This window comes from Ceratotherium simum, chromosome 17, assembly GCF_057802395.1.
Source record: "Ceratotherium simum simum isolate JZ-2026a chromosome 17, ASM5780239v1, whole genome shotgun sequence".
NCBI classification, from domain to species: domain Eukaryota; kingdom Metazoa; phylum Chordata; class Mammalia; order Perissodactyla; family Rhinocerotidae; genus Ceratotherium; species Ceratotherium simum.
Genome location: NC_141916.1, coordinates 14906102 through 14927104, shown reverse-complemented (window position 1 = coordinate 14927104; position 21003 = coordinate 14906102). Strand labels below are relative to the sequence as shown.

At 42.9% G+C, this 21003-nt stretch overlaps 2 protein-coding genes across 2 annotated transcripts in view; both read right to left on the bottom strand.

Moving 5' to 3' along the window:
• The window catches only part of LACRT (lacritin), a 618678-nt gene that overhangs the window by 126882 nt on the left and 470793 nt on the right, over window positions 1–21003 (bottom strand). The window lies entirely within an intron of this gene.
• The window catches only part of TESPA1 (thymocyte expressed, positive selection associated 1), a 33350-nt gene continuing 14534 nt past the window's right edge, over window positions 2188–21003 (bottom strand). The window contains exons 4-11 of the mRNA XM_087441954.1: window positions 20163–20212; window positions 19504–19557; window positions 18687–18723; window positions 18324–18422; window positions 16467–16675; window positions 14085–14893; window positions 12859–12952; window positions 2188–2970 (exon numbers count right to left, since the gene is read on the bottom strand). Coding sequence (XP_087298080.1) covers window positions 2726–2970; window positions 12859–12952; window positions 14085–14893; window positions 16467–16675; window positions 18324–18422; window positions 18687–18723; window positions 19504–19557; window positions 20163–20212 — 1597 coding nt within the window. The 3' untranslated portion in view covers window positions 2188–2725. The remainder of the gene's footprint in view (window positions 2971–12858; window positions 12953–14084; window positions 14894–16466; window positions 16676–18323; window positions 18423–18686; window positions 18724–19503; window positions 19558–20162; window positions 20213–21003) is intronic.

Here is a 21003-nt window from a genome sequence, read left to right as displayed (position 1 = left end):
CAGATGGGCTTCTCTTCCCTACACGGGCCTTCCTAGGTGATCCAAGATGGCACCAGGGCTATGGGGGTAGGGGGAGTAGTCGTGGCAGAGATAAATGAGCACTGAAAGAGCGTTGGTGAAGAGGATTGTGTGGGAACGCTTGGACGGCACAGAGACAGGATCTAACGGAAAAAAGTCCCCCACTCACGCCTGGGGGACCCCAGCTCTCGCCCTGGCTGCCGGCGTGTGATCTTAATAAGTGCATTTCCTTCCTCTAGGCCTTTGTTCTTTACAGTCAGACAACTGGGCTAGTCCTTTCAAGCAGCGATATTCTCTGATTTTCTGGCCTCGGGTTTCCCAGTGGGAATGAAAATATTAACCTCTTCCCTATTGGGCTCACAGGCGTGTAGCAACTGGGTTGTCCTGGTGGGCAGACGCTTCTAACGAAGAGTGTAGGCGGGATCCGGGAGCACTATGGAGACCACAGGGCAGCGCTCCACCGAACAGCCACTGGATTGCCAAGCGCCGAATCCTTTTTTCGTAAACGCGGCGGCCGCCCTGCCCTCCACCCCGCCGCTCTCACCCACATGGGGGACAGGCGGGCACTGCGGGTTGGCCTGGGGGCCACGAGCGGTTGTACGGCTGCAACCAGCCCGGGAGCTCTGTCCCCCGGCCCCCTGCCCCCAGTGCCATCCGTCATGCTGGGGACCGTTGGTGGCCGGGCAGCTGGCAGAGGAGCCCGGTTCTCCCCGGGAGGAGGTGGAGCCGAGGCAGACGCAGGAGAGAGCTAAGGCGAGAGAGGAGGTGGGGAAACTTTTGTTCCCGGGGCTAAAAATAGAGCCTTCCGCAGAGGATTCTGATTCACCGTCTGAGTTCTTCGGAATCGGGGAGGGGAAGGGGACGCAGAAGGCATTGTTTCTTTTCCTCCCTGCCTGGTATGGCCTGTGCGGTCCACCGGGTACTCCTCGCGGGCGGTGGGAGAGAACAAGGCTGAGGAAGCCGCGGGGGAACAGAGGAGCTTATCCGGTCCACACCCTGCCTCCGGATGCTCTCCCCACCTCCCGCCAGACGCGCTCCCTGGACGCCCTCTGTTGTTCATTCCTGTATCTCATAGTAGCTTCTGGAGAATCTGAATGTGGGGACTGCCACGTTCTGCAGCCCCAACCCATTTGCTCAAGGAGATGGGGTCAAACATGCTGTTAGTCTCTTAGGCGCGTTGGATGAAATAATCTCAGATCCTTTTGTGCTCTCTCATGACCGAGGTGGCCCTAATGTTCCCCTCAGCTTGACTAAAGTTTGGATAGGTTTATTCCTGACACTAGGCACCGACCTCCCTTTTCTTAGAGGATTGACTTTAGAAAGCTTGTTGTTGTCAATCCTTTCTCTGTCCCCTTGAGATGTAAATCTTCTCCCAGCCTCATTCCAATCTTTCAACCCAGGAAAGTCTTTCTCTATACCTGAGAACCGTTTCTCTGAAATGATGTAATCTATGCATAAATAGAAGTATAATGACGTAAACCTGAAATTTATAATACAATGTTATAAACCAGTTACCACAAAAAATAAAAATAAAAATAAATGAGATGTAAATGTCAAGGGGAACAGAATCCCTATCATCTAGTTTCTGTGGAAGGGTAGGAGTCTAACTCCAGCAGGGCCCCTAGCTCCACTTGTAAAACTACCTCCCGTCATGAGGGTACCAGAAAGTTTACTTTTCCTTTGGGGAAGGCCAGTTAGCAAACACAGATGGTCTAAGCCTCCCACCACTCCAGCTCTTAAACACTTGCCGTCTTTTTGTTTCTACCCAGCTAGGCAACCAGACTTGGTCTACGTGCTGTGCTCTCTCTCTTATTGCTGGCAACAGATTTGGAATAAAATCAACCTCCGTTTCCTCATCATATCCGGTATGATTTGTTTCTTTAACACTCATGGTTATGCTTTCCCTCAAATCCCTCTCTTCTGGTCTTTGCTGTCTTGTGATTTATGAGTCAACCAAATAATACGTTATCATAAATGTGTGTGTATGTGTGTGCTCTCTCTCCCACACTACTAAAATTTCCTTGGGGCAGGAATGTGTCTAAGATGCTCTGTACCACACACTGCCCCGTAGAGTACTGTAGGTGCTCAAGGCCTGTTTCTTGACAAAACATTTTGCATCCAACACAAACCATGCCTATTCATTCTCTTTTAAAAATGCCAAGGTTTAAAAATATTTTTATTTGTATTGTTTTCTGCCAGCAGAAAATACTGTAAATTTTTTTCAGTGGCCAAGAGGAGGGCCTCTGAATCCCACTCATCTATGAAGATACAAAATATGGGATAGAGGGAGGAGCCGATTTTAAGAGGGAGGCTCCAAGTGGATCTCCTTGTTTGAGGCCTCAAGAAGAAAAGCCAAACTGTGGTATTGTGAAGACTTCTGGAATTTAGTTGGGGCACGTAGGGATGAGTAGAGGCTCAGAGGGAGTCCCATTGGAGGGTGCACCAAGGTTTCAGGCCCGAAAGTTGCCAATCTTCCTCCCCCTTTCTTTCATAATCCCTTCCTCATCTAGCTTGAGCCCTTTGAGAGTATTCCAGTAGCAACCCTTGTTCTTCAAACTTGATCATCCTTAAGTCCTCTAACTGCCCTATGCAGGGTCAAAGCTTGAGAGAACATTAACTCTTTTTCCAGTTCACCACTGTCCATGTCATGTGTTTTAATAACCACATAGTAGAGAAACACAATGTGCAGAGAAATGAAGGGACACTCCTAAGGTCCTTCTCTGTGCCTGCAGTTCACGACAGCATCAGACGTAGATTCCAAGTCTCTTAGTCTGGTCTTCTTTCCAGTATACCACGCTGCCTTTCTCCTACTGAGTTCAGGAGTTTGTGGGGCCAGGGAGCAGGAGCTGGATGTTGGAGGCAATACGACCTCCTGCAAGAAGAGGTGGGAATTAGGCTCTTCTATGAAGCCACTGCTGTCAGAGCACGTGCTGTTGTGGTGGCAGAGAAAGCCTGCGATGGGAATTAAAAAGAAACACATCACGCATTTTTGAGACAACTTTGGGTACTGGGGCTGGTAGAAACTTTTATACTCCACCCGTGGAAATATTTCTCACTACTATAAGTAAAGTTATTAGCAGCAGCAGCATCAAAAAGTCATGTGACTTAGGATTTCTTCTCTTCTCCCATAAAGTGAGATTTCTGAAAAAGTTCACCTCTTATTTTTTTATGCTTATATAAAAAAAGTTAAAAATAAAAAGGGGGCAGGCCCAGTGGCATAGCAGTTAAGTTCAAGCATTCCAGTTCAACAGCCCAGGGTTTGCTGGTTCGGATCCTGGGAGCAGCGCTACTCATGGCTCATCAAGCAGTGCTGAGGCGACGTCCCACATAGAGGAGCTACAACTCTACAACTATGATACTCAACTATGTACTGGGGCTTTGGGGAGAATAAAAGAAAAAAGGAGGAAGATTGGCAACAGATGTTAGCACAGGGCCAATCTTCTTCAAAAAAACCTGTTATCTTATTCTTTTATGTAGAGTGCTGAGCACTGCTGGAGAAAATTTCAAAACCGTTTCCATCCATGTTCTGCATCTTGAGCTGAGCCCTAACATTACTCATCTAGTCAAATATTAATACATGTTTCTATTAATAAATATTTCTCTTGTGCTTTCTTCCATAGTGGCAATCTCAGATATTTACTATCCTCCTCAAATTCCCTGTCTCACACTTCTTAGTGATGACCCAACAGGAAAAAGAGAGAAACCAATAGGCAGAGATTTCTTGACTCCCTCTCCAGATGAGCAATGGAACTGAATTCACACCTGTCCTTTTTCCTTTCCTCTAATCACAGACAAAGATCTGTACCTTTAGCTCATTGCTAAACCCTTCAAGAGTACTTGGATCTCAACTCATCCAATTCTCCAGAGACCTCAGATCATCATTCTCCCTTCCCTCCTGACGCATGGCCTCTCCCACCCTATTGATTCTTCCTTTAGCAAATACACACGCTTAAATCTTCTCCATGCTAGAAAAAACTAAACAGAACACTCCTTAGAGTCTCTTGATCCCTTTACCTACTTTATGCATAATTTCCTATTCACTTTTCATGTTAATATTTTAGAGACCTGTCATACAAGTAAAAGTACTCTTAAGGTTTCTAGTCATTATCTAGTTGCAAATCCAGTGGTATCTTTGCATTGTCCTTCCTACTGGATATTTTGTGATATATGTTACTGAAGACTACACTCTCCTTGAAATAAACTTCACTTGGCTTCTATTTGAAACTTTATTTTCCAATCAATATGGCTACTTCTTTATGGACATCTTCTGTTTAATCAATCCTTAAATATTAATGTTTCTAAGGGTTCCTTTTTCACTCCAAATTCTGACTGCATACTTTCCCTAGGTGATTTATTATTTCTCATGCCTTCACCAAGAATAAGTAAGCAGTGAATTCCAAAGAACTCTATCCTCAAATTCATATATGCGGCTGCCTTATGGACTTCTCTATTTTAGTATTTCAGAAGTACCTCATATCCAAATCCGAACTCATTAAATTGTTCTAAACTTGAAATAGACAAACAAGATTACCAAATGTCTTTTCAGTAGTGTCACTCTTGAGTTCCTATTTACAGGGCTGTTTTACCACTCTGTAGGGGCAGACGTTACCTTACAAATTTATGTTGAGTAAAGATGCAAATAATTTCTTTCCAGTGTAACCAATAACCCCAGAGATTAGAGTTTATGGTGTTGTTGGATATTAACCAGTTTTGTAGCCAACTCAGCAATCTATTAGGTTGTCTATATATAACTAGCTTCTCAAATACTCTTCAGACATGTTCAAACATATTACTGGTACCTTATAATTAATGAGTTGAATAAAATCTTTAAACATGTTTATCTTCTATTTGCATAATAGTTGTTCATTTTGCCTTTTTGAAAATTATATTTCAAACATTTGCCTTCCAACTTGTGGCTTCCACTATATTTTGTTCTTAATAAAAAGATATTAATATTCACTTTGTCATCCAAGAAGAAATCTCAACATTTCTCTATGTTTCTTTTTTTTCCTTATTCCCCGCTCCCTCCAACACAAGTCTGATTGGTCCTAGGCTGAGCCATTGTACATATTAAACATCTTAAAATTCCACTCTTCTTCCCCTCCATCCCCAGTACTCTCATCTTATTTCTGATCATCACATTTCTCCTCAGTCTTTTGTGGTAGACTCTTAAATGATTATCCTGACTCCACTGGCTCGCTATTCTGTCCATCTCCCATACCTCTGCCAGAATGATCTTTCTAAAAGATAAATCTAATCATGTCACTTCCTTTGTAAATTTTTAAGTGGCTCCTTATCTTCATAGACTAAATCAAAACATTTAAAACAGCACAGAAGACTTTTGCTTCATAATCTGATTTCTATTTATCTTTCCTGTTCTTAATTTTGATCTTCTCCCACATATCCCCTTTCTCCCGCTAGCACAAGGTGTAGTTTCTGAAGATATTATGACATCCCATTCCTCTCTGCCTTTGAACATGTTTTTCTCTCTTGCTAGTATATCAATGTTTGGTTGCTTCTTCTTTTACTCCACCCCTCCACTACCCTTCGCTTGTTCAACCTTTACTCATCTGTCCAGATTCCCTTGGACACGTCATCCTCTAGGAAGTGCATTTTTCTATGTCCTCATGGCGTTTAATGAAATTAAATCAAAATTGTTGACTTTCCTGTCATGTCTTTCACTAAATTATGAACTCCAAGTATTCTGTGAGAGTTCCAGCTTAATCTGTATAACATTCCTCTTGCCAGTGAGTTTATAGGAAGGCAAGGAAAATTAAGTGGTGACAAAGGTAGGGAGGGTGTTGATGCTCAGCTCAAAGGGCTGGGCACACAGTTCATGCAGGTCAGATCCAAGTACAGGTAGTGAGGCTTGCTCTGATCCATACGTACAGTCTGAACTCCTGCACACTCAGGGCAGTGTTTTCATCAGTTGTGATGAAGATAGCACTGGTTTCAGAGCCAGGAGACCCGAGTTCTAGTTCTGACTCTGATATTAACTAATCACATGATCTTGTTAGGTCACTTTTCTTTTTTACATAGTTTATATGATAATAAGACTTACACAAGATGATATCTCTGAAAGTGCTATATGATCACTAGAGGCTCTTTCTAACTGAAGTGCTGGGTAAGGTACTGTGGATGCAGCCAGGGCCTCTATTCAGTGCAACTCCAGGAGAAATGCTTACACTGCAGTCTACATGAATGTTGACACCTGAAATTGTGTGGCTTGCCAGCCTTGGATATAGCCTTGGTAATGCATGGAACATTTGAAATGTATAACTCAGAAAATAGGCATTATGCAATGCCAATGGAGATTATCCTTCTGCCTTCCACAGCTCTAAAGAAAAATGAGGCAGTAAGATAAAGGGAAGGCCAAGAAAGAGAAAAGAAGATATACAGAGGTGTAACAACGAATAGAAATTAAAAATAAGATGCTTAATTTTCACTGTCATGAATGAGGCCTCTCCCCCCTCACCCTTCTCTTTTCTTTTTTTTTTTTTTTTTTTTTAAAGATTTTATTTATTCACTTTTTTCCCCCCAAAGCCCCAGCAGATAGTTGTATGTCATAGGTTCACATCCTTCTAGTTGCTGTACGTGGGACTCAGCCTCGCGCTGGACGGAGAAGCGGTGCCTTGGGGCGCGCCCGGGATCCGAACCCGGGCCGCCAGCATCAGAGCGCGCGCACTTAACCGCTAAGCCACGGAGCTGGCCCCCTTCTCTTTTCTTAAAGCATGTTCTTCAGAAAACTTGTAGGTTCTTTGTCTCTTTGAAATGTATGAAAATCTTTTTTGAAGGCTAAGTAAGCCTTTTGCCACCTTTGCAACCCAGAAATGTCTTTCTCAAGGACATGGAAATCATTGCTTTGAAATGTAATCATCAAGGACCATAGTGCCCCTATCTCCCAGTCTCCACAGGAGAGGAGGAGTCTAACTTAGGTGCCTGGCTCCAACTTGCAAAACTACCTCTGTCATAAAGATATGGGAAGTTTTATTATTCCTTTGAATAGAGGCAATTAGCTAACACAGTTGGCCACTCCCATTACCAGGTAAATAAAGGATGAACTATGTGTGACAAATGGTGCTGTCAAGTCCTCTTCCTTGAGGACTAGTTATTGTTTATTTTGACAAGGTGTATGTAATGGTTTGTATCTGGTTGGCTACATATGAGGGCGAGAGTTCCTTCTGTCTTTGCAATCTCTTTAGTGGATTGTCTGTGATGCACATCATATTCTGGTCTAATGCTTATTCCAAAAAATAAAACTGTTTTCTATCTTTTACGCCTTTCTGGAGAAGTTTTCTGTTTTTGTTTATAATTATATTTCCCCAACAGATGCAAAACAACCTTGGTAATAATTGTAAATGAGGCAGAAAAATAATTGTCACATTCTCAGGATGTCCCCTCTCCTCCCCTCCCTTTTCCCATTTCTCCCTACACTTCCTATCTGATAGTACCTCTTCAGATTTTATTTTGGTATAAAAATAACAGTGTCCAGTGTCATCATCTATAAAATGAGGAACAATAAAAAACATATATCACAGGATTAAATGATTTAATTCCCATAAAGTGCTAAGGATAGTGTCTCACATGTAGTAAGCTCTATATAGTCAGCTCTCCATGGGTTCTGCACTGTGGATGGAAAGGCCTACCATGGGTTGTGTCTGTACTGAACATACACAGACTTTTTTTCTCATCATTATTCTCTAAACAATACAACAACTATTTACACAACATTTACATTGTATTAGGTATTATAAGTAATCTAGAGATGATTTAAAATATACAGGAGGATGTGTGTCAGTTATATGCAAATACTACACCGTTTTATATAAGGGACTTGAGCATCTGTGGATTTTGGTATCTTTGAGGTGTCCTGAAACCAATCCCCCATGGATACCTAGGGATGACTGTATATAAGTATTTGTTATTGTTAATATTAACAGATGGGAAAATCTTACATCAAGAGCAAATCTGTAGCTACCTGGCTCACATGGTTTCCACCAAGTACAGATAGTGTTTTGAGTTACCCACCCACCATTTGAGATTATCTGACTAGTTTCCTTCCTTATCCTGTGCTCTGCACCAGCCTCCCCACCTAATCCCTCCTGTCTCTTCTCCCACTGCCATCAGCAGAGTTGACCATAAAATGAAACCTCCTACCTCCAGATATGATCACTTCACAAATAGAATATATATTGGCCTATGCTACCCCAGATCTGGTAAAAGAAACAAACAACAACAATGAAAAATAAAAACTTTCTCTTGGTCCTGCCTCTTATAAATGGTAAAGGCCAAATGGTTTAAATTTCAGCAAGAGGGAACCAATAGAAAGGGCTGTGAATCTGAAATTTTTAAGCATGATGCAAATTATTACGAATGATGAGGTCATCCTTTCTCAAGAACTCAGAGGCAGATGAAGACTTCTCTGGCAGAGACTAAATGAGAGAGTGGGAGGGAAGAAAGCTGATAGTTGGGGATCAGATCCTCTTTTAACAGAAAAGATGTCCTTGTGCTAATTACAAAAAAGGCACTCATCTTCTGTAGATGAAAAAAAAGGAGCTCCCTCTTAGAAGATGAAGACCCTTGAGATTTTGAATGGTAACCTCAGTAGAGTTGGATTCCACCTCTATTTGCCTCTTCAGGTGAGTGTCTCTGTGCAGTGCAAGGACTATACAATAGGGCACAATGGCTGGCTGGGTGCTGCTATCACTTCCTACCCATGCTCACACCCATCCTTTGCCTGATAATAAGAAGTAGATTAACACCTGGGACTTGATACAGAGATCCTGGGATATAATTAATATCCGGTGATAACTACAGACTCTGGAGGAGGCAGAGTGGGGTTGTTTCTCAGTAGATCTGAGGAAGTGCCCCACCTAGCTCTGCCTTCCATGGTGGTGAGTGAATTTCTTCCTTCCATATTTATCATACGATCTGTAATCTTGGCAGTACTGAGCTACTTTCAGAGGTTTTCCTCCTTCCTGTGATCTCTTAAAGGATGATAGAGGAGTGGATTGAGAGAGATAGTTCACAGCTTTGTGAAAAGATGATTAAACAGACGTGTTGTTGCTGTTGTTCTTAGTGCTGTGGAGTGGATTCTGACTCCTAGAGCCTCTGTGTACAGCAGAGCGGAACCCCGCCCAGTCTTTTTTGCACCATCCTCTCATCTTCTGGCGCTATATCAAACAATGTTCCACTGCTTTTTACAAATGCATAGAACATCGGAAAGATTTGGGAACCACTGTGACCCTGTGCCTCAGCCAAAGAAGTGTCAGTGGAGTAGAGATCTCTCATTCTTCCAGAGAATCATAGAAGGAAAATCAACAAAATCACTTCCTCATTTACCTGAGAGACTAAATACATTTAATTTCTAAAGTTACTGTGTTTCACTGCATCTGATAAGCCATTTTTGTAAGAATCATAATTATTTTATATTCCACTAAGGAGGCAAAAAAAAAAAAAGGACAATTAAATTGGCTGACACTGCCGATTGTAAGACTCATTGTATTTCAGAGATATTAAAATGTGGAAAAATGTATGCCTTAGAATAAGTGAAATAGAGCATTTCTTTTTTTTTTTTTTTTAAAGATTTTATTTTTATTTATTTTTTCCCCCCAAAGCCCCAGTAGATGGTTGTGTGTCATAGCTGCACATCCTGCTAGTTGCTGTATGTGGGACGCGGCCTCAGCATGGCCAGAGAAGCAGCGCGTCGGTGCGAGCCCGGGATCCGAACCCGGGTCGCCAGCAGTGGAGCGCGCGCACTTAACCACCAAGCCACGGGGCCGGCCCATAAATAGAGCATTTCTAACAACTGTCTCTCCTGCTTTAATGAAATCATCACCCTGGTAGAAAATGGAATCTAGTTACTTATTTGAAATGTATAACTCCTAGCAGTACTTCCTCCTTGGCAATTCAATTCTAATCTTTCTGCTTTCTGACACTTAGCCAAAGATGGGACAGGTTTGTGAGAGGAACTGGTCTCCTGGGTATTGCATGATTGCCCAGAAAGGTATAACCATATAGATCCCACACACGGCCTGCTTTGGTGGACTTCTGGCATTTTCTTGTGCGAAGCTGACATCTGCTGGACAAATAAGACCTGAGCAAAGCTTTGTATTTTAAAGTAAATTAAATTCTTGGCAGGGAAGCCTAGCTATGGACCATATACTCCACACTTTCTATTTAAATTTGATAAGTCCAGCAGTTAATTTCCTTTTCAAATTTTGTATGCTGTGGCTGAATGAGCTTTAGAATGAGAGCTAACCCTCGGTGCATCTTTAATACGTGAGGATAAAGCCCTTTAATTAAACTAGTTGTTCTTAACCCTCTCGGTGCACCAGAATCATTGTCTGTGACAGACTGTTCATAAAGATGGCCACAACAACCCTCTCATCCCACATGCCTTTTTACAATGTGACTTTGCCACTTCTATTAAAAAGTAGAGTCTGTTTTCCTTCCCTTTGAATCTAGGTTGGCCTTGCGACTTGATTTGACCAATAACGTGGTAGAGAGGACATTGTGCAACTTGCAACGTATCCTTAAAAAAATGCACTGCGACTTCAGTTTTTGCTGAACTTCCATGGAAGAACGACAAGCTAGACCACTGAAGAATGGCACCCCATGTGGAGCAAGCGCCCCACTGACAGTCAGCACCAAGGTCTCAGACACGTGGGTGAGCTCATTTTTGACCTTCCAGCCCAGCCAGCCAGCTAGCCAAAGCAGCTGTGTGAGTGAAGCCAGGTGACAGAAGGAGAAGGAGAACCTCCTAGTAAATCCACAAAATAGTGAGAAATAATAATTTTTTCTTTAAACCACTACATTTTGGGTTGTTTACTATGCAGCAATAGGAAACTGATGCACTAGGAAAGCTTTAAAAGAAGAATAACAGTAATGCCAAGTCCAAACCCAAGAGACGTGTATTTTATTCTATTCCTGGGTGGAGCCAGGAAATAGTGATTTAATTATTTTATGCTCATGATTACATTTTCTAAAATCATCATCAACGGCAACATCTTTGTTCTTATTCCAATATGCTTCATTACCTTCACGTACTCCCTATAAGGTGTTGAAATGTTTTATAAATGCCTAGTCCTCATATACATGTGATTATATATATATACACACAAGTTATTATTCTCCTATTTCATGGGACAAAACTAAAGTTAAGTGATTCCTGCAAGATCATTGAATTAGTATGGGGTAGGTCATTTGATTCTATTTCCTAAACTTTTTCAACTACATACAACATATTCCTGCCATGTGATATTTACCTCTTTTGTGAGTGACTAACGGGATATGTACAGTCTATGTACCTGGAGATGAAGGTAACAGATAACAGAGAAAGAAGTGTGATTAGGGCCCTAAAACCACAGAGAATTAGAATTAAAAGAGTTAGAATCATAAAGATCTTTCTGATTCTGGACAAGTAACGCTGAAATTTTGGTGTATTAACTAAAAAAGCTATTGGGCTATGAAGTGCCGTAAATGGTACTAAGGCGTCCAAAATGGTGGGAACTCTAAGCAAGATTCAGTTACTAAATTCAAGAAAGATTTCATTTCCTACTGTGTTGGAAAAATCATTATCCCTGATGCCAACTTGTTTGTCTGTGGTCCTAGGGGATAGGTGGTAAAAATATAGGAGGCTAATTTTCACTTAGTTTAAATAATAAATCTTTAGCAAAAATGTTCAAAGGTATAAGGGATACCTCTGAAAGAGTTAATACTCAAAACTCACCTCTAGAGGAAAGAAATTTCACCTTTTTAGCAATAACTGCCTATGTGAGATTCATTGTCCTTCTTTGAGGAGGAGAAGGTGAGCTGTGTGCATCAGACCCTGGCTGTGGAAAGGAAGCCAGAGCCTACAGGAACAGAGCTGTGAGATACACGGGAGAGTCTTCCCTAAGTCCCACGATGTGGGCTGATTAGAAAGTAGCTGAAGGCAGGCGCTGGGATATAGATCTCCATAGTTGGTCCTCACCTGTTACAAAACTTCTACAATGCTTCTCAAACTTCAATGTGCAAATGAGTCACCTAAGAATCTTGATAAAATTATGATTCATTAGGTTTGGGGTGGGGGCTGCAATTGCACATTTCTAACAAAATCCCAAGTGATGTTAATGCTGCTGGTCTGTAGACTACATTTTGAATAATAAGGTTATACAGAATTTCCCCCAGAACAGCAGTTCTGAGACTGTGATCACCAGACCAGCAACATCAGCATCCCCTGGGAACTTGAGGGAAAAGTAGACTCTCGGGTCTGTCCAGAGCTAGTCAATCAGAAACTCTGGGAGATGGGGCCCAGCCATCTGTATTTTAACAAGCCTTCAGTTAATTCTGATGCTAACGTCTGAGAACCACTGATTTAGAGACGTACTTATCCAGCCATAATAGAATCATCTGAGGAGCTTAAAAACAAAAAATTAGTCACTGGTTTCCATGCCATACCAATTAAATCAGAATCACAGGATGTGGGACGTTTCATTGGTTTTTTTTTTTGGTGAGGAAGATTGGCCCTGAGCTAACATTTGTTGCCAGTCTTCTTCTTTTTGCTTGAGGAAGAGTAGCTCTGAGCTAACATCTGTTCCAACCTTTCTCCATTTTGTATGTGGGTCGCCACCACGGCATGGCTTGATGAGTGGTGTAGGTCTGTGCCTGGGATCCGAACCTGTGAACCTGGGCTGCTGAAGTGGAGTGCACCAAACTTAACCACTATGCTACCAGGCTGGCCCTCATTGTGGGTATTTTAAAAAATTTTCCCCGTTGATTATAATGTGCAGGTTTGAGAACCATTGCCAGAGAGAGAGAGAGAGAGAGAGAGAGAGAGAGAGAGAGCGAGCCACTTACTTCCTGAGTCTTTGCCAGCGAAAGTCTGGTAGAGGTGGGGGTGTCTGGGTTCACTTGGCCAGCGGCTCTCCTCTTCCTCATTGTTGTTTTGAACCTGTAACCAAGATCCCAGCAGAGCTCAGTCAGAGCCAGTGGTGGGTAAGGCGTTGGATGGCAAGCTGCTGTGGGGAAGAGGCTGAGCGTTCTTGAGAGACCTGGCCTCTTCTCTTGTGGTGGGAACCTGGTACTGAGGAAGTCAGGAGCTGAAGTGCAGCTCTACATTACCCAGAGGTGACACACATGCACATGATAATGAAAATCATCACAGCTTCTCTGTGGCAAGGATTTGAGAGCTTCTCCAAGAGACCCCAGCACTTAATGGTAATACTCCCTATAGACCAGGCAAGAGGAGTTCTGAATTTTAGAGAGTCCATGGGATGAAGAGTTGGTGGACCTAGAGGATGCTCCCATCTGGATCCTGCACTACCCCTTTTAGACCATGCTTGGTTACCTAGAGTGCCCAAATATGCTGCTCAAATGGCCCTAAGCCTGCTTCAGGGACCTGCACTGATTTTGCCTGTTGTCTGTTCTCTCACGGGCCGACCTCTCCACTGGTGTCTGTACTCCCAGGCCTGAGTGATGACCAATGGATGACTATTTGTGTGGGTAGAGGGTTTGCGGCATTTGGATGTGCAGGCTGGGGTGTTCACACATGTGTGTGCAAAGTCCCTTATGGTGTGGGCAGGACAGATTGGGGCATGGGAGGAGAATGGGACAGGCCAGGGCCTGGGGAGTGGCTCTGCCCACACTGTCATGTTCTAGTGCAGAAGTCCTAAGAGTCTGAGAATTCTAGATTTGAACCTGGACTTCCAGGTCTTTATGGTTACGTATTTGTCAAGGTAGAATAGAACATATTTCATTTAATAGTGTTTAGCTTAGTGTATAACTGGCCTTTATTTGTACCCTTGTGCAGATGCCACGAATGATAGGGGCAGGTATGCTTGATGAGAAACTTCAAAGAAGATCAGATCAGATGAGGAATTAGAAAAGCAGCTTTGGAAACCTGGGTTCTCTTAAGAAACTGGGCCTGTCTTTCTCCTTCTATGTTAACCCACTCCCAAAGGTTTCTGAATGTAATTCAAGAAGTGGAATATCTGGTGAGGATGGGGAGCCTGGATTCCCTTCACCCAAGGCAAGAATCTAGAGCCTTTCTCTACCATCCTCTCCCTCACCTCCAACCCACTCACCTCCTCCAAGTCAAAAGCGTCCTGCAGCTGCTGGGTTAGAGATCGGGGCAGTTCTGGTTTCTCTTGGCTCTGCTTCCATTTCTGCTGGATGATGGACAGGTCCAAGGACTTAACCTTCCTGCCCGTGGAATTCTTCTGAAACAGGCTCTTCCTTGCTCTGCTCTTCCTTTTCCAGAAAGTCTCATCCTTGGCTGAGTGGGCTTCCTTATTGGTGGCCTGGAGACCCCACAGCTCTCTCTTTACCTGTGCAGAGTCTGTGTTCCACTGTAGATCTACTCTGGGCAAAGAATGTGTGCAACAGCATGCCTCGGAGTTAGAATCCAGAGTTTGTGATGATGCCTGCATTGTGGCCATCCCCTGCTGTCCATCCTCTTTAGGACAGAGGACACACGGACAGGAAGAGGTGGGCAGCTCTGTACCCCTGATGGGGGGTACAGGATCTTCCTGCGAGCCTGGCCCAAACTCAGGGTCTTGCTGGAGGACCAGCTTCTCTCCTCTCACTCTGTCCATCACTTCCCACACCACTTGGTCCAAACTGTTCCTTTTGGGAGTATTATGGGGTGGTGACAGCCGATCTCGGGGGCATGTATACAGGCACATTTTGGAGATGGCTTTCCGGAGGCGCTCTCTGGGCGAATGAGGTTCGGGTTCTGGAGCCAGAATCCTGATGGATGGCACATCAGTTGGGTTGCAATTCCAGAACATGTGGGATGGTGTGAACTTTTGGACAGGTGTCTTAGACACGTAGGAGTAGAGACAGAAGAAGGCATCGGCAGTGGCAGCCAGTGTTTGTACCTGCTTAAACCTGCCTGGGTACAAGAGTTGAAGACGGTGAGTCTGGGGGTCATCAGCAAATTATCTCTTATATCTCTTCCTTCAGTAGCCTTCCTAAAGCTCAGAATTTAGAAAGTAGGTGCAATCTCCCCACTAGTGTTTCTCCCATTTAGATTTTTGACACCCAGGATCCCCTTTCTTGACTTTCTTGACTCTCCATCTCAAATAGATATTTTCCTTTTGTCCAAAAATTAATTCTACATAGGATGAGAAGCTTTTCTAAATCTTGATTTGCTGTCAGTATATTCTAAATAATGGCCTCTATCACTGTGTTTGCTTTAGATGACAAAAAAGGGCAAAACCAACATTATTATCTTAGACAGTAACAAAACTTTAGAGTTATAGAAGGCTTCTGTTTGAAGCAACAAATTTGAGGGATAGCAATTACTAGGCAATGGACTGAGGAAGAGAAACTTAGATGGACCATATCATTTCTACTAGACCTTGCTTCTCAAAGTGTGGTCACTAGCCCAGTAGCATCAGTATTGCTTGGGGACTTGTTATAAATGCAGAATCTCAGACTATATCTCATGCACTTTAACAATATCTTTTGGTAATTCATACGCACATCTGTGTTTGAAAAGCACTGTGATAAACCATGTATCTATTAAACTGTAAGCTTCCTAAAGGCAAGAAGCATGTTCCTCTTGTGTAGCTGCTATTCTTCCAGAATTTAACTCCTAATTATGTACCTGGCACGTAAAATAAATTCAATAAATCATCCTTAAACTTTAGTGTGCATAGCAATCATCTAAAGTGCTTGTGAAAATACTCCAACTCAAAATCCTTGTTTCAGCAGGTGGACCTCTGAAGTGTAGTTTTACCAAGCTTTTAAGTTGAATCTGATGCAAAGAATCTGAAACAACACTGTCAGAAACACTGTCCTGTTGGGGGTGTAGCAGAATATAATTTGAAATATGTTCGAACATATAGAATCAAATAGAGTATTTTATCCCTCATCCAGGTAGAGAAGCTCTCTCATATCTTTCCTTAGTATGGAATCAGGACAACATAAATCATTGTTTCCCTAGATGTGGTGGAATTGTTACACATAAGAATCATCTGTGTGCTTGTTTATAATAAACACTTCTGAGCTTCCTCCCCCTCGGAAGAAAAGCCTATGAATATGAATGTTTTATAAACTCCCTGAGCAATTTAACATATTTGACTTGGAGAACCACTGCTCTAAATGGAAATGATTTTAATGTAGTGGCTATAAATGGGGAACATTCTATAATTCCCAACTGAGAAATAGAAAACGGGGAGAAGATTTAAAGACATTGTTCTGATTTGACTCAGCTAAGGGAGAGACGGCCTAAAGAAAGCAATAGTGATGTGAGGTCTCTTGAAGACTGTTGCTTCACGAGAGAGAAGCAGGATGTCAAAGTTCTCTATCTTCACTGAAGACAACAGAAGAGGACATAGACACGAGAGACGAAGGGTTGAGTGAAGCTGACTAACAGAATGTAGGATCTGGAGCACCAATCCCAATTGTGAAGGTCTGGAGGCTAGGGGAGAAGTAAAGCCCAGATCTGTCGTAACACTCACTGGCCAGCATGAGGCAAGGGTCCTCCATCTCAATCCTCCGCACCTGGGCCTTCAGGAAGAGCTGGAAATCAATGCCTTTGGCCTGAGAGGGGGTGGTGAAAAATCGAGCAGGAATCCGAGAAGTGTCCTTGTGGTCCTCTTGGCCAAAGCCCAAACTGAAGAGGACATCTTCTGCATCTTCTTGTACCTTGTCCAGAATCTCAGAGATGCTGAAAGGAGGGAGTTTGGGTAAATAGGGTAATCCAGAGTATCTAATCAAAGTGTCAGGTGACTGAGGTACTTTTCTGGCCATTTCTCTACCTTCCACTGTGACTTTGAGAAAAGCTTTCACTTCTCTGAATCTAAATACTCTGTCTGAAACATGGGAATTACAATCCAGCCCTGGCTTAAAAACTGAATAAGATTCTATCATAGTACTTGAACAATGGATTCCAGATGAATGAAAATTTACTATGGAGGGATTTGAAAACTCAAAAGCAGTACAGATGCAAAGAAATCTTGTGGTTGTGTTATTAACCAGTCAGTTCCCACTTACACACACTGCGATGTAGCTGGCTTTTGCCAAATGTTTTGCAGCTTCCTACTCAGCTTGCCCCAGTGGTTGTGTGGGATAACTAAGCAATGAGTGTGTAAGGAACACAAAATTCAGTTTATTCTCACACTGAGGGTGAAAATTAATCAATATAGGTATATTCAAAAACTGATTTTGAGAGGTAGGCCCCTTGGTAGCACTATTTTCAGGACAGAAGCCCTGCGTGACAGATCAAGCTCTCTGTCTCTCAGAATGGCACCAACACGTATTTACATCCAAAACTCTGTACCACCTAGCTGGATGACAGTAGAGCTCAAGGACTATGCTTCCAAACAACAAAGAGGGTAGGAGGGGCTGTGGATTAGTGTTTGAGACTTTGAATAATCACTGTCATTCTCTTCAGAAAGGATGCTGGGCTTTTTGATCCAAATAGGTACCATCTTGCTTAATTAATAGCTGGATAATTGGAATCCCTGGATCTACACTTGTGCTTGCCTCCTACGTGCTGATTTTATCTCCATGGTCCTAAGTCTCCTTATCTGAATTGTGGGCATAAGACTGGATCATTGGTACTCAGCCATGGCTGCACCTTAGAATCACCTTGAGGAGCTTTAAAAAAATGTAGCTATCTGAGTCTCATCTCTAGAGATTCTGATTTAATTGAGCTGGGGTGTGGCCAGGGCTAAGGCTCAGTGATTACAAATTACTCAAGATAGTTACATGGGTAATAAATCTGAGAACAAGGTCTCAGATTCAAACTTTGACTCCAAGTTCCAGACACTTTTGATTATATCACACTAGTTTTCATCACTTTCCATCTTGTTTTAAAGTTATTTGCGTGTATATTTTGTTCACCCTATTGGATTGTAGAGCTCCTTGTCTGCTCATCTTTTCAAACTCCGTACAGCCATTGTCTGGCCTGCACTAGGATACAAAATTGCCTGAATGACTCAATATTTTATTGTTTCAATCAAAAAATCAATTAATCAATACATTTATTGATTTTTTATTAAGTCCTTACTTAATAAGCCCTGGAATTAGTAATATTAGTCCAGGAACTGTGATGGTACCAATACTGCACCTCGTGGGTTACCAGGTTCAGTGGAGGAGACACCTGTGTTTTACACATAGGATCCAACTCTGAGCAGTAGATTCCTCTGCCTCCTTACTATTCTTGAAGCAAATATGGTCATACTTCTCAAGTATATGACTGCATAAAAGCTCCAGAGAGATATCCCAGAAAAAATGGGCAATGGTTCTCAGTTCCATTCTCCTCTGCCTCTCATCTTTGCCGCCCTTACACCCCTGCCAAACTCGGTGCCTACCTTGAACTGGTCTTGTTGGTCCCACCAGTCATGCTGCTGGAAGCCAAACTGCAACCAAGATGGGGTAGCTGGCAGGGCCGGGCAGTCTCCAGGAAACTTCTGCAGGGATCAGAGCTGATGTCATACTAATCTCAGTAAGCGGTCTGCGCCTTGGCTCTACAACATGCCCAGCTGGGTGAATTCACTCCCTGCTGGCTACCTTTGAACCATCTACTGTAAAAACTCAGTCTATGGCCTCATTCCTGGTTAGAAAATCTCACTCTCTAGTGCAAACTTTGTTCTAAATCTCTGACTCTGACACCTACCCCGGTTCAGTAGCTCCTGAAGGAGACATTATTCAGCCTGGCTGAACTTAACACTTACCTGGAGAAGAGTTTGCCATTGGCGGCCAACAGTGTGGCTGGACAGGGAACAGAAAGGCAAAGAGAAAGTTAGAAGGGGAAATGAAAATCACCCAAGCTGTCCCTCTGAACTTAAACTCAGCCCCCCTCTGTTCCCCTCCGCCACTACTACAGGCTAGCCGCACCCCATGAACTCTGCTCTTTGTGGGAGTGTCTAAAGATTATCAAACACAGACCTGGAAGTCGGACAGATAGGGCAAAGAACAACTGGCCCCGAGGCTCTGAACTTCTGAACTGTGACTGGCGTGTAGGCAAGAGTTTCTCTGTCCTGAGGAGGATAGAGTCATTCAGTCCTCCGGGCCAGTGGTCCTGGCCTCCTCAGTCTGAGTCTCTACAGGCCCCAGGAGACACTGGTAGGTTGCTATACCTCCACACTCTATTCAAGCCCTTAGCGTCCTGCAATGCAGTCTCTCTCCTGCAATGCAGTCTCTCTCCTATACCTAGTACTCAGGCTGCTTTGGGGTTCTTATACAGAAAGCAGTTTCAAAGATGTCTGGACAGCCAATGTTATGGTGATTTTATATGTTATCTTCCCAGGGGCCAAAGGAAAGCTCCAATGATGGGCCAGAAGACCTCATGACAGGCTGGTGAGGAAGTGTTTCTGGGCAGTGATGCATTCTGAGTTTCACATTAGATCATAATGAGACTGCTCGTTCCCTACAGATGAGACCCAGGGATGGGCTGCTTCTTTCAGCAGTTCTCTCCTTCCATTCTATCCTTAACTCACCCAATGCATAGCTTCGTCCTTGATCCCAACCACAGAGAGCTGTGCCACTTACCCTCTGCTCCAAGGGTCAAATCATCTTCAAAGCTGGTTCCGTGGCTGGGGCAGCCTGTCAAATAATAAGGCAAAGGTCACAGAAAATCAGGCTTGGATACACACACACGCATGCGCACACACACACACACACCTGTATACATGAACATCTACAACCACACAATCATATCAGATATCCACATGTTTGCAAAACTACCCCCAGCTATACATATACTACCTCAGAAATCACACTCATATTTTGATTCAGAAAGAATCATAGAAAGACTCACCTCTAATTAATCTGTCCCCTATATCACGTAGTCATGTGTACAATCCTCTGCCAAATAGTAAGCACACGGGAGTGGGAACTCACACACATAAACACACATTTTATAAAGCTCTTTTCCCACAGCTGATTGTTAGCTGAGCAACCACCAACAGAAGATAATCTTTGAGTACTAGTCAGGCAGTGGGCTCTGAGCCAATGCTTTCTCTATCTTCTGGACCTGTTGGACTGCCTTGTGACCACTAACAGGCATTCTGCAGACAGTTAAAAGACAGTCAGCATTCTTACGCATGCATATGCGCGTGCATGTACATATGACTCACACGTGCACGTGCACAGCCATGTCCCTATCCAGGGAGAAGAACAAGAGAATAAAGAACAGAGCCCATACTCACCATTGTAGATTGACAGTCCTGCTTCCTCAAAAAACCCTTCTTCAGAGTATCTAAAAACCAAAAATAATCTTATAGGTTGAAATCATTACATTTTCCAAGGGGCTTTTCCTCAAATATGTCCCACAAGTTCACATAATTTTCCAGTGAGATTCAGTAGTATTTAAATTGCTTTTATATTGAAGAGAACTAAGACAGAGTGGTTATTTGACTGACGAATTCATAGAGGTAGTCGGGGGAGCTAGGACTGTATTTTAGACTGTGCTGCCATTGCACTGACCACATTGTCTAAAGTCAGCTGAGCAACAATTCTCCAGATAAATTCCTAGGTAAAATAGAAAAGAAAGAATATAGAAGCAAAACCAGAGAATTACATTTATAGAAGCAAGGGTTTGGGTGCCATAATTTTCACATCACAAATACAAATAGCAAAACTTTTAAAAACTTTTAGGAGGTCATCTTATCTACCCACACCTCCTTCCTTCTCTCTGAGCCATGTTCTTGCTGAATATCATGTCTTCCAGGAAGCAGCAGAATCTGCATCTTGGTTAGAGATTTTATTTTTACTTTTTGAGATATGGCCTTGTCAAGCATTTACCATCTCCGCAAGAAGAACAGACAGAAATCAGCATAAATGGTAGTGAGAAACAACTCAGTTTTACAAACAAGGAAGAAATTCTCTGTCTAAACAGGTGAGTGAAATAGTCTATGAAAAAGCTTTGAACTGGAACCAGAGCACCTGGATTCCAGTCCTGGCTCCTCGCTGCTGTATGTTCTCAAATATTATGTAAGGGGATTTGGATGCCTGGATATTATCATTTTCTAAGTCCACTTCAACATCAGT